Genomic DNA, 11,251 nt, shown 5'->3' with positions numbered 1-11,251 from the left:
GGAGATGCTCTAACCATGGCTATAGCCCGTAGGGCAGCCAAGATCAGAAACATCACCCTTGACAGAAAACTGAAGAATTCGAGACTCATTGTGACACTAGGGAAGAGTTGCTGTCATTTCTGATTTCCAGCATGCATGGGGTTTGAACTAATGGACCAACATGGTCTTGACACACCCTAGTACGTGTCTAGGAGCAGCCTTGGGAGCCTAGGGTCGAGCCACCCACCTGAAACCATCAAAACAGCCGAAACCGTGAGGAGTGTACAAGGAACCCGAAAAAGTCTGCACACAATTTTCGAAAATGACTTGAACAAATTTCGGTTTTCTTGCAATAAAATCATGTACATGCTATGTTTAAAAATACCTATATGGCTTAATTGAAGAGTGAATAAAAACATATACATGTCTTGTTTTGTTTTGAAAGAAAAACAAAAAACACAACGACGCGGCGTGGAGGAGACGGAGTGCTCTTTACTTCCTTGTTTCTACTCGATTTTCCTCTCTTATTCTTCACTAATTCTCACGGTTTTTCTCTACTGAAGGGGACTGAATTTCGGTGATAAGGAGGGGGAAAATGGTTAGGAGGAATGAAGGAAAGTCTATCAATCAAATGGGATAGTTGAGAGGGAAAAGAATCTTTCTATCCTTGAGTTGTTTGTTAGATAGGAGATGGTATGATATGGTGGGATTTTGAGGTGTATTTTGAAGGTGATGACCGATTTTTTTATCTACCAAATCATGGGAGAATATTGCTTAATTGTTAATTAGTAGAGATGTAAAAGAAGGGAATTATCTACCGAGTAAAAAAATAGGAAAATGAATCAAGGTGGTGAGTTGGCAATCAATATCAAATCCTAATAAGAGGTGGCCGATTTTATTTAGTTAAAATGGGTAGGAAAATTGCTTAATTAATATTTATTGGGGAATTAAAAGGTGAGGGGTTTATCTCCCAAAATGGATAAGGAAAGAATCAAGGAAATGGGTTGTCAACTCTTTCAAATCTTTGAAAGGTGAGGGCCGAAATTTTTGAGTTTAAAATGGGGTGAAATATTGCTTAAATAATAATTATTGATGATTTAAGGTTGAAGGAATTATCTATGCCATGAAAGGATTAAGAAAAGATATTAAAATGGAGAGTGGATAAATATTTTTAAACCCAAATGTGTAGTGGCCGAAATCTTGATAAAAATGGGAGGAAAAATATTGTTAAATATTGTATTTTAAATATTTAGAGTTTTATCTACCCATTAAATATTTTAGTGACTTAAGAAATTAATCATGGAGTAATATTATCTTGCATGCATGGCTAAATATTTGAATTACTTAATTAATTTCTTACACATTCTTTTACATTAAATTAAGTTATTAATTATCTAAAATAAATTCTAAGAATGTTTTCTTAATATTAAATTTTATCTCAATACTCCAACTCCAGTCCGGCCTCACTTATTTAACTGAAAAGGTAGTAATTAAACTACTCCATAAAATAATTAAATTTAAAGACAAGAATTTAAATACTCATGAAATAAAATCATTTTAATTTAAATACTAGAATTATGCATGGCTTATACGTAGTCTAATTTACGGGTTCTACAAAGACCGAATAAGATTTTGGCAGGGAGTTAAGCATTATGATTGTCTTATTTTCTTCATCAATCTTGATATCAATATTTTCAAAATTAAATACCACCTTGTTAAATTCATCAAGATTGTTTGATATGGACTTTGAATCCGCCGTCTTGAACCCAAAGAACTTGACCCTCATGTAGATTTTGTCCCTCAGATACTTTAAAAATACAAAGACTCCAGTTTCTTCTAGAGTCCAACGACGGTGGTTTCAGAGGAGACTTCAGGCAAGACTTTGTCATCGAGATGCAACTGGTAGAACTCAATTCCAATTCCAACATTTAAAATTTTTCATTATCAAGCATTGTTTCTAAAAGACATTCCAGACCTCTAAGTGCTTTTGCAACTTTCATACATTCTTCGTCATCAAAGACCAAAATCTCCATTCCCATCAAATCTTCCAATTTCAACCTTCATCTCCATGATCGCCGATATAACTTATCTTATAACCTGTCTCCGATGCCGGTTGTAGAGAAATAAAGCAACTATGATGAATTACCAACCCTGAACCAATTCGATTTGATCACTTCTTCTGTTGCCGAATTTATGAACAATATACATATGAACAATTAAAAACAGAGCAATATTGTTGGTGATATCGCACACAAGAATAAGAAGAATCAAATATAACAAGAACGATGAACATAAAAGAATGTCACGTGATTTGGCCAAATAAATGCCTACATCCACGAAGATTTTTATTGATCAAGATTCAGAGATACGATACAACAATTTTATTGAATTCACTCCATAATTTTCACTCAGAAAATATTCTCTTGTATCACTCAATTGTTCTGTCAATCTCTCATAAAAGAACTCTCATCAATGTATCAGAATGCAACTTCTCTCATATCTGTTGGCTGCCTAGGGATGTAAATGAACCGAACTGTTCGCGAGCTTTTCGGATCTCGGCTCGTTAAAAAGCTCGTTCGGGCTCGTTCGTTAAGCTTATCGAGCCGAGCCTGAGCCTTATTTTGGGCTCGACAATTTTGTTGAGCCGAGCTTGAGATTAATGATGTTCGGCTCGTTAGCTCGTGAACATGTTCGATAATAGGTTCGTGAGCTCAAAATTGAGCTCGGCTCGTTTAGCTGGCTCGTGAGCTCGAGCTCGAGCTCGGCTCGTTTAAGTGGTTCACAAGCTCGGGCTCGAGCTCGGCTCGTTTAGGTAGATCGTGAGCTCGAATTTGAGATAATTAATGAGTTATAATATTAAAATAATTATGTATGATAAATAATAATAAATTAAAAATTAAAAATTATATTAAAAACAAGCCATTAACGAGCCGAGCCCGAGCCAGGCTCATTAAACAAAATAAACGAGCTTGTTTAACGAGCCGAACCCGAGCCAGGCTCATTAAACAAGATAAACGAGCCATTAACGAGCCGAGCCCGAGCTTCATAACTTCCGAACGAGCCGAGCCCGAGCTTCAAACCAAAGGCTCGTAACGAGCCCGAGCCGAGCCCGAGCCGAGAAAATAGTTTAACGAGCCGAGCCCGAGCCTGATACTGTTCGGCTCGGCTCGGCTCGGCTCATTTACATTCCTATGGCTGCCCTTCTCCAAACTTATATATTAAGACTCTTGAGACTACTTGCTACCTTCACTTCGTGTAGCATACTAAGTGGCACAACAGCTTTTTACTGGTTTCAGATTAGTAACTCCACCTGCCACTCGACTTGGCACTTAGAGTTACAGTATAAATTTGCTCCCACTTATACTTTTAGATTATGAGAAATTTAATTCAAATTTATTGTCATTCAATATATTAATTATTTCCAAAAAAATTATATAATTAAAACTTGTTCAAACACTCATAAAATAAGAATAAAACAAAACATTTGGCTATATGATTCATTTTTTCAATGAATTTCTTAATATATGGGGAAAAAACATATGATGTATAATTAAGACAGAAAGAGTCTCTTTCACATACACCAAGCGGGAGAAAAGGTTACACTTACCCGTCATTGAAACGCAAGCCGTCGGACTCAGGAAGAAAGATTTATCAAAAAGTTTATCATAAAAAAGACAAAACAGAGGTTATACATGAATTTTAGAATACTCTTGTTCCAATACGTGACTCCGACAACAGCATTTATTAAGGCCATGGTTTCTTTATTTCCCTCGCTCTTCCTACACTTAATAAGACTTGCTACTCCTGGAACTGTTTGATCTAGTCCTAATAATAATTGGGTCCGTAACATAGTGACAAGCATCATGTAGTATAGAATATATGAAGTAAAGCTACAGGTTGTAGCTTTACTTTTGCCAAGAAAACAAGAATTAACAAGTGGAAAGGGTTCCGTTCACCAACAAGAGATGAATAACAGAAATCAAATTATGGTAAATCGTTTCTGCTCAATTCTGGAAACATCTACAATAAACTCAGCTTTCAAGGCAATCCAAACTACACAGACTCACATATTCGAAAAAACTGAACTGGGGAAGGGGAGCCGGTGGGAGAGGTTGGCACACAAAATAGGTTACAAATTCATAATGAAAGAGAGCATACAAAGCCAATTACCATTAGCCATCTCTTTGCTTGTGTCCACTTTAACAATTAGTGCAGAGAGGGAGAGCTGTCACCAAACCACTCAAATTCAAGTCAGAACAAATTCAGAAACATTAGGATAACATAAATAAGAGACGATATGCTTTGTGTTTTTCTTCCTCTGGAATTAGTACTGCAGAGAGGGGATGAAAGCCAATTAACAATTTATCTTTTTCTCTTATGCACTCCAGATTCATCAACCAGATGAAAGGGAATGGGAATCCATGCACTTTTTATGCTGCCAGACAGCTTATCCTTCAAGGTAGCGACAAGAATAGCACAATAGTTCTCAGGGGTATCTGTTCTAATCAAATTGAAGGTTATTAAAACCATTAGCGGTCCCAAGACCACCAAGCAGTTGGTTACCCAAATCTTGTTGATGATGCTGACTCCTGCTCTGTTGACGAGTCATCCCCACCGCTGCTCGAATTCCATTGGCCATGGCAGATTGGCCAAGTCCGTTGCTGATGTTTCCAAATCCTAAAACACCTACATTTGGGTGACGGTTGGCCACTCCATTTCCCACCAAAAAGTTGCTGCCATTCAGACCAGAGTTGTTGGTATTTAACATTCCATTAACATTTTTAACATCACCACCCATTTCCCCCATGCCCATTATACTATCCCCACCAATCTGAGAGGACATCCTCATGTCGTTTATAATTTTCTGGACTGAGCTTTGCGATTCATTAGCATCTGCATTACTAGAAACAGCCGGTTGCTGCATTGGAATATTTGATGAATTGATTGAGTTCACATGAGTGCCTGATAGACTAGCTTGTGAAGTTTGCCGAGGATTGTTTGATGAGGATGCTGTGGAAGATTGGAAGGAAGGAGTGAGCTGCGGCAGTGAGATGTTGCTTGTAGAACCCGGAGATGGCATCTGGATGCTATTACCTCCATAGAGGCTGTTTGCACTAGGTATGGGGCTTTGTTGTCTAGAGTTCATTGAGTTTTGATGAAGAAGTCCAACAACGGTATTAGCAGAGGACGTTACTGGCCCAGAATTCAGGGGGTTAATAACACTTGGTACCCCATTGCTTGCAGCGGTTGCTGTCTGTTGCTGCGGCTGTAGCTGACCCTCTTGTTGTTGAGGCTGACCTTGAAACCCAGGCGAAGGATTTGTCCTCCGAGGAAACTTAGCCAAACTCTCTGCAAAAAGAAAATAATTAATTATTAATTAATTAATAAAAGGCACAATCGATAAGACAAAATAAACTATCCAGTGTTCCAAGAATCGGGAAAGATATGTGGATGACCTCATAGAATCCCATTATCGTCATAAAATACCAACTTGATGTGCAAAAAATAAACAGCAAAAACGACATTCATGCAATAGCAATTAAAAAACATCCTTATACGCAATATGAGCCAAAAGAGGATCAAAGGTAGAAAAAAACAGACAAGGAGAAACCATGTTTAACCTGACATGCCAAATAGCACAGCTACAAATGAATCTCATTACTTTCATCACACTACAGATGCATTAGTTGATGGTCTCGCTGGTGCTCATTGAGAGATAAAATGGAACATATTACAAACTTGATTTTCGATACTAAAAATTATTCTTCTGTCAACAAGATTATGCGAAGTCATAAAAAGCATTTGTCCATGCAATCCACAGAGCTTCAGAGTGATCTCCCCTTGCCAGTTGCCTCTGGTATGGAACAACAAAAGTGGAAAGAATCAACAAAGAAAATCCATGCTTACCCATTGGACCAGTCCCAGTTTCACGACTATAGTCAATCAGATCTTTCATACTATTCACCACTTCTGATATCTGCAATGTTAACAATAAAAATACAAGGTAAATTAGCATTAACTAACTCAAGAGTGAAATTTATCATGTTTTCAACACTAATGACATTTGGAATGCTAACAGAGAAATATTAATTAAAAGAACCCAGTACTACAAACATAAGACTCGTAGTTATAATTAATTTCTGGTTCTGACATGAGCAAACATCCATGTCAATTTTACTTTCAGCAACTTATTCAAGCAAATCCTGCATTCAAAAGCATATTTTTAGCTCAATATTTATGAAGAACTTTTCTGTTTTAACTCAATATCTTCCATTCCGCCAGTAGCAGTAGAATATTCCATCAAATTGAGTCCAAATGTATGTGACACAAACTAAAAATCCTAAAAGTAAAGTACTGAAGTAGAAAGACTACAAAGTCAGCAAGTGGTCTATCTCTCGAAATTCCAAGATCATTACCTGTAAGCATCGCACGTATCTTTTTGTATATCCCAAATCATTTACCAGTGGAACTTCCAAGGCCTTTGCAATCTGACGAGCTGAAGCAACAAGCCTGAAGAAAAAAAAACCCTCAGGTTAGAGATCAAAAGAACGTTAAATAGCATGCCCCTAGAAATAAGTCGTAAATCTTCCCTGTGACATTAAGTTCAGAATAGAAGAAATGCATTTAATCATCAGTTTTGACTGCCATCCATATTTTAGTTACACGCATAGAGAAAGGCTAATGCAGCTTCAGAGAGAGATTTAACGGAATTTATATCAAGACCTCTCTATTTAAGACACGGAAAGAACTAATAAAAGATAAGAAGCACGTCAAAGAATTCCTAAAAAGAGTTGAATCCTGACTTGTCACTACTCAATAAAATAATTTTTCAGATGTCTCGCTTTGTCAGTCTTTTGTGGAGAAAAATGGAAGATTATCTAATAAAAATACAGATTAAAATAGTGCATATCTACTTCTAAGATTGAGAGGAATCTTGTAGAGGATTTCATAGCCATAAGTAAATTGAAACACAGATAAACAGAGGGAATCCTTTTTGTTGAAAAATTTGAGTTCATTCTCTGTTATTTGCTAATTACAATACTTCATACTGCTATTACAAACTTTTCCATTTACAGCAAAAACCACACTCGAGCAAGCACTTCCTTCTTTGCCGCATCCCCTTAACTAAAAAGATGATAAATTTTGTTCATCTCTATTGGTAGTGGAAGTTCTGCAGACAATCACAGTGAAGAAAGAAACTCAGATACTGTTCTGGACCTCTGGCAAGTACAAATTTTCAAGAAGTTAACATAAAATTCATGGCCCAAATGAGAAACATCGCTTTGATGAGGCAAAAATGAACAATTTCCTAACAGTCAGCAATATGAGAAGAAATTTGCCATCCATAATTTTTAACACGTGCCGAGTGTGGAGATTGAGATCAGGTAAATGAACACCACTAAAGGTGATGCAAATTACAAACCACATTGAGAGCTATTTTAAAAATTAAAATAGATGGTATTGTCATCTGTAGAGCAGGAATCAAGCACACAGATAGTAACTTGGACTCACAAGTTGCAGTTATTTTGTTGCTCAGAAACAGAGCCATTTGATGACGTATAGAACAGGAATCATGCACATCAGTAGTAACAATAGTAACTTAGACTCACATGTTGCAGTTATTTTGTTGCTCAGAAACAGAGCAATTGGATGATGTATTCTGGGCAGCAGCCTGGTATTTTTGGGCAGCAGCACCAAGTTGGCTAACCTGCAGGGTGGATCATTGAAGCAATATACGTAAAAACATCCAAATATTGATGGCAGTTCATAATACACCACTTCAGCCAACCAAAAGAATTACGAACGTAAAATCTGAGGCTTGACCAAGCTCTTAACCTGAGGAATCAGCAATCTTCTAGGAATTAGCTCTTCATGGCGCCGAGCACAGAATTCCCAGGAGCATATCTGAAAAGGTAAAAGAACAGAACATTAAATAAAAAGTGGCTTCATAAGTCAAAACAGGAAAAAATAAAACTTCAAGCCGATAGAGTAACCTTGAGGTCAGAGGAGAACACTATTCGAAGCTGGCCATCACGAACAACACGGAGTTGCTCAAAGACACTCTCTTGTATTGCTTTTGCATAGTCCAGAACAATTTGCCCAGATGAATTCCGATATTCTCGAGGCATATCAACATAGAGTAGTTCTTCTAAGGTACCGCTTTCATATTTTATTTTGAACAGCCTAGGCAAAACTTCAGCAGTTGCCTCTGACATGCATAAAAACTATTGTAAGACAGAGACCTGGACATTCCTCACCTAACCTTCTAATTACTTATCTCTTTCTTCCACAACACTCTTGTAACACTACGGGGGTTGACATGCATAAAAATATCATTAGATGCTAAAGTAGCTTGTTACATCCATAGTTTTTTCCTCTCTTCCTAGATTCTTTTTTACTTTACGTATAAAGACATATCGCAGTTGGTTTTTGACATTGTGACGTGGATGTTCTAAAAAGCACATCAAACCAAGAGTTTGTCAACTCATGATAAAAAAAACTTAACACCAGAAAGTTACCCACAAAGAGAGAAGTCGTTGTTAACACGTACCAAATCCACGCACAGGCTTGCGGTTGCAAATTTCACAGTGCCAAACATCCTACACACATATTAACATGGCGACATCAAATAATTAAGTTTCAAGCATGAAAACTGGCAATGAACTGTAAAAGGTACAAAATAAGCCCAACTTAGATTTTACCATTGCGTTCATGCGGAAAGCCAAAAGCTACACTTCTGATGTTAAAAAAATATTAAATAAGACCAAAGTGTAATTATCAAACTACAACAACGGAAAAAACTGGATCAGAGGTGAAGTGACAGAAGTTGATGCATTATTTCATCTGTAATCCAACAGACCTGAGGGAAAACTCCAGTTGTCTGGCGACCACTTCCATACATTGAAACACACCATTTTTTCTTGGCATTTGGTGCAAAATATTCAGTAACAAATTTCCTCCAAAATTCTATATTGTTGTCCTACAAAAGAATAATGATAAAAATAATTATGCAACATCCAATTATTACCACTCGAGGTATCTGTGCAACTGATTTTATATATATATATATATATAAACTAAGTGACTGATTGGACAATGGCATCTTACTTCAGGTCTGTGTTGTTGCTGATACATATAGTGTGTCAGCCTTCGGGCACATGTTCCTGGCTCATAAAAGGGTTTAATAGGAGACCTAAGAGGTAAATTCTGAGGTTGAAACTGCGCTTGAAGTGGGGATCTTTGTTGAGGCATAGCCTTCAATAGTTGCTGTTGTTGAAGTTGATGCATAATCCTCTGTTGTTGCAACATCTGAGCCGCTGCCGCTGCCTCAGCCTGAGAGGACTGCCTTGACAGAAGGAGCTGCTTCTGCTGCTGTAAAAACAAAGATGGGTCTAACTGCTGGGGTTCCATTTTGACTGGAGCCAAGCTTCTTATATTTTGCAGTTGTGGCTCCAATTTTACCGAACCAAAATTCTCTAAAGGTTGAGGCTGCTGCGGTGCTTGGTCAATAGTCATCTGCGGCTCCAGCTTAACAGGCCCAATACCTGGAGCTCGCATTGCTTGAAATTGCTGTTGCTGCATTTGTGTCTGCTGTTGAGGGTTGCTGGGGACAAAAAACTGCTGCAACTGCTGTTGATTCTGTTGAAAATTCTGAGATTTAAGCTGTTGAGGTTGTTGCTGGTCTGTCAACATCTGACTGCTAGAAGAGTTGGGAAATTGCTGTTGCCCATGAACTTGACCGGATGAGTTTGGGTTGGTTGTGATGGAGGAAGATGCAAAAGATGAGGACGGCGGATTAAAACCCATCCCATCTCCAACACTAGAAAGCGGATCTGATTCCGCCCCACTCTCCATAATCTCCCGCTGGGAGCTCACGGGACCCGAAAGCCCAGAAGTTGGAATTCCGTTTCCAAATGACTGGTGGAGCAAAGCTGAAACATTGGGAACATTCCCTAGCATGTTCATGCTATTGAAATGATTGCGGGGTGACACCAAAGATGCAAATGCATTCTGTGAAGGCATTCCACCCCCTTGACCACCCAAAAATCCAGAACTCGATCTCAATAATGAATGCTGAACTTGCTGGGCCCCACCAAGTGGAGACGGAGGCCCTTGTGGCACCATTTTTGGAAAAATAAATAAAAAAATAAACACGAAACCCAATTAACAGCGCTCCCAATCCACTACAGATAACACATTCTATAAATCACTAAATCAATATTTCACCTCTTCAAATAATGAACACCACAACAGACAACAGAAAAAATGAGAAAAAGTACCAGATAATTTACACCCAATTAGACAGTCCCTGACACACAAATCTTCTGAGATGTTCATTCAGAACGAAGACAAAAGGCGTAACCTCGTTCATGAGGTCTGAAATTGGGAGGAAACGCCAAATCCACTAAAATGAAGCTCAAGACATCAACTTTCCCCGCTCACAATCAATTAAATCGAGCTTCATCCACAAAAAACACCTCAGACTAAGTACACAATACAGATTGACATAATTTATACGTGTGTGTAGCTGTAACCAGTCTTCTCGAAATCTTTACGGCGAGAATAGTGAGAGAAAAACTGAGCAACCAGTTTCATTGAGTTTGCTGGGTTCTACAGTTTAGAGAGAGAGAGAAAAAACAAAGAAGAAGAGAGAGAACATTGTGTGTGGGGGAGAGGTATTCCGGACGTCAAAAGTTATATTAAATCCGATTGAATTGTTGTGTCTTTATCATTTTATTCTTGCTTTTTTCCTTCCTATTGAGGTCAAATTTGCATATAACTCGCCACCGAGACACAAGCATGAACATATATGGTTAATATATCAAATATTTATGATATTACATCATTATAATATCAAAATATTTTATACTTGATTTATGAAAGACAATTGATTCCAAAGCTTAAATAAATCTATCAAACTCAATTTGTTACTTTACATGATATAGGTTTTGATCATAAAAAATCATTGTTGTTTTTGAAGCAGTAATATCATGTCATGTGAAATAATTACAAATTTTAATGTAAAGAAGTAAACAAATAGTCAAAATATTGTCCAAAAAATCAGAATATCATCAAACTAAAATTTATTGAATATAAAAACCTCAAATTTGTCTTCTACATTCAACTAATAAATTGAACAAAAAAAACAATTAAAGTTGTATTTATCTTTAGGTATTTTATGCATAAGCTAAACTTTATCTTTTCTAGCGTAAAAAGAAAATATTCATTTTATCGAATCATACATAGATACTACATAAACATACAAAATAAA

The 11,251-nt window shown here is 37.2% G+C and overlaps 1 protein-coding gene across 1 annotated transcript; it reads right to left on the bottom strand.

Annotated features, from left to right (window-relative positions):
• Positions 1-3,945: 3,945 nt before the first annotated feature.
• On the bottom strand, positions 3,946-10,666 carry LOC140964264 (transcriptional corepressor SEUSS-like). Its single transcript, XM_073423892.1, has 9 exons — positions 9,088-10,666; positions 8,840-8,959; positions 8,531-8,579; positions 7,974-8,188; positions 7,816-7,884; positions 7,590-7,687; positions 6,396-6,489; positions 5,887-5,956; positions 3,946-5,328 (listed from the first exon to the last, which is right to left on the bottom strand). The coding sequence occupies exons 1-9, from the start codon at positions 10,102-10,104 to the stop codon at positions 4,481-4,483; spliced, it is 2,580 nt and encodes an 859-aa protein (XP_073279993.1). The 5' UTR covers positions 10,105-10,666; the 3' UTR covers positions 3,946-4,480.
• Between the last annotated feature and the right edge of the window lie 585 nt (positions 10,667-11,251).

The sequence above is a fragment of the Primulina huaijiensis genome, chromosome 18 (genome assembly GCF_012295235.1).
Source record: "Primulina huaijiensis isolate GDHJ02 chromosome 18, ASM1229523v2, whole genome shotgun sequence".
NCBI lineage: Eukaryota > Viridiplantae > Streptophyta > Magnoliopsida > Lamiales > Gesneriaceae > Primulina > Primulina huaijiensis.
This window is presented reverse-complemented; position numbering and strand designations above follow the sequence as displayed.

What these genes read in the sequence shown, in the direction of transcription:
- LOC140964264 (XM_073423892.1), bottom strand. Translation starts at nt 10,104, where the DNA reads ATGGTGCCACAAGGGCCTCCGTCTCCACTTGGTGGGGCCCAGCAAGTT. An exon ending in CAACTGGAGTTTTCCCTCAG is followed by an intron (nt 8,580 to 8,839) that starts GTCTGTTGGATT and finishes ATATGTGTGTAG; the next exon opens with GATGTTTGGCACTGTGAAAT. An exon ending in GAAGATTGCTGATTCCTCAG is followed by an intron (nt 7,688 to 7,815) that starts GTTAAGAGCTTG and finishes TCCACCCTGCAG; the next exon opens with GTTAGCCAACTTGGTGCTGC.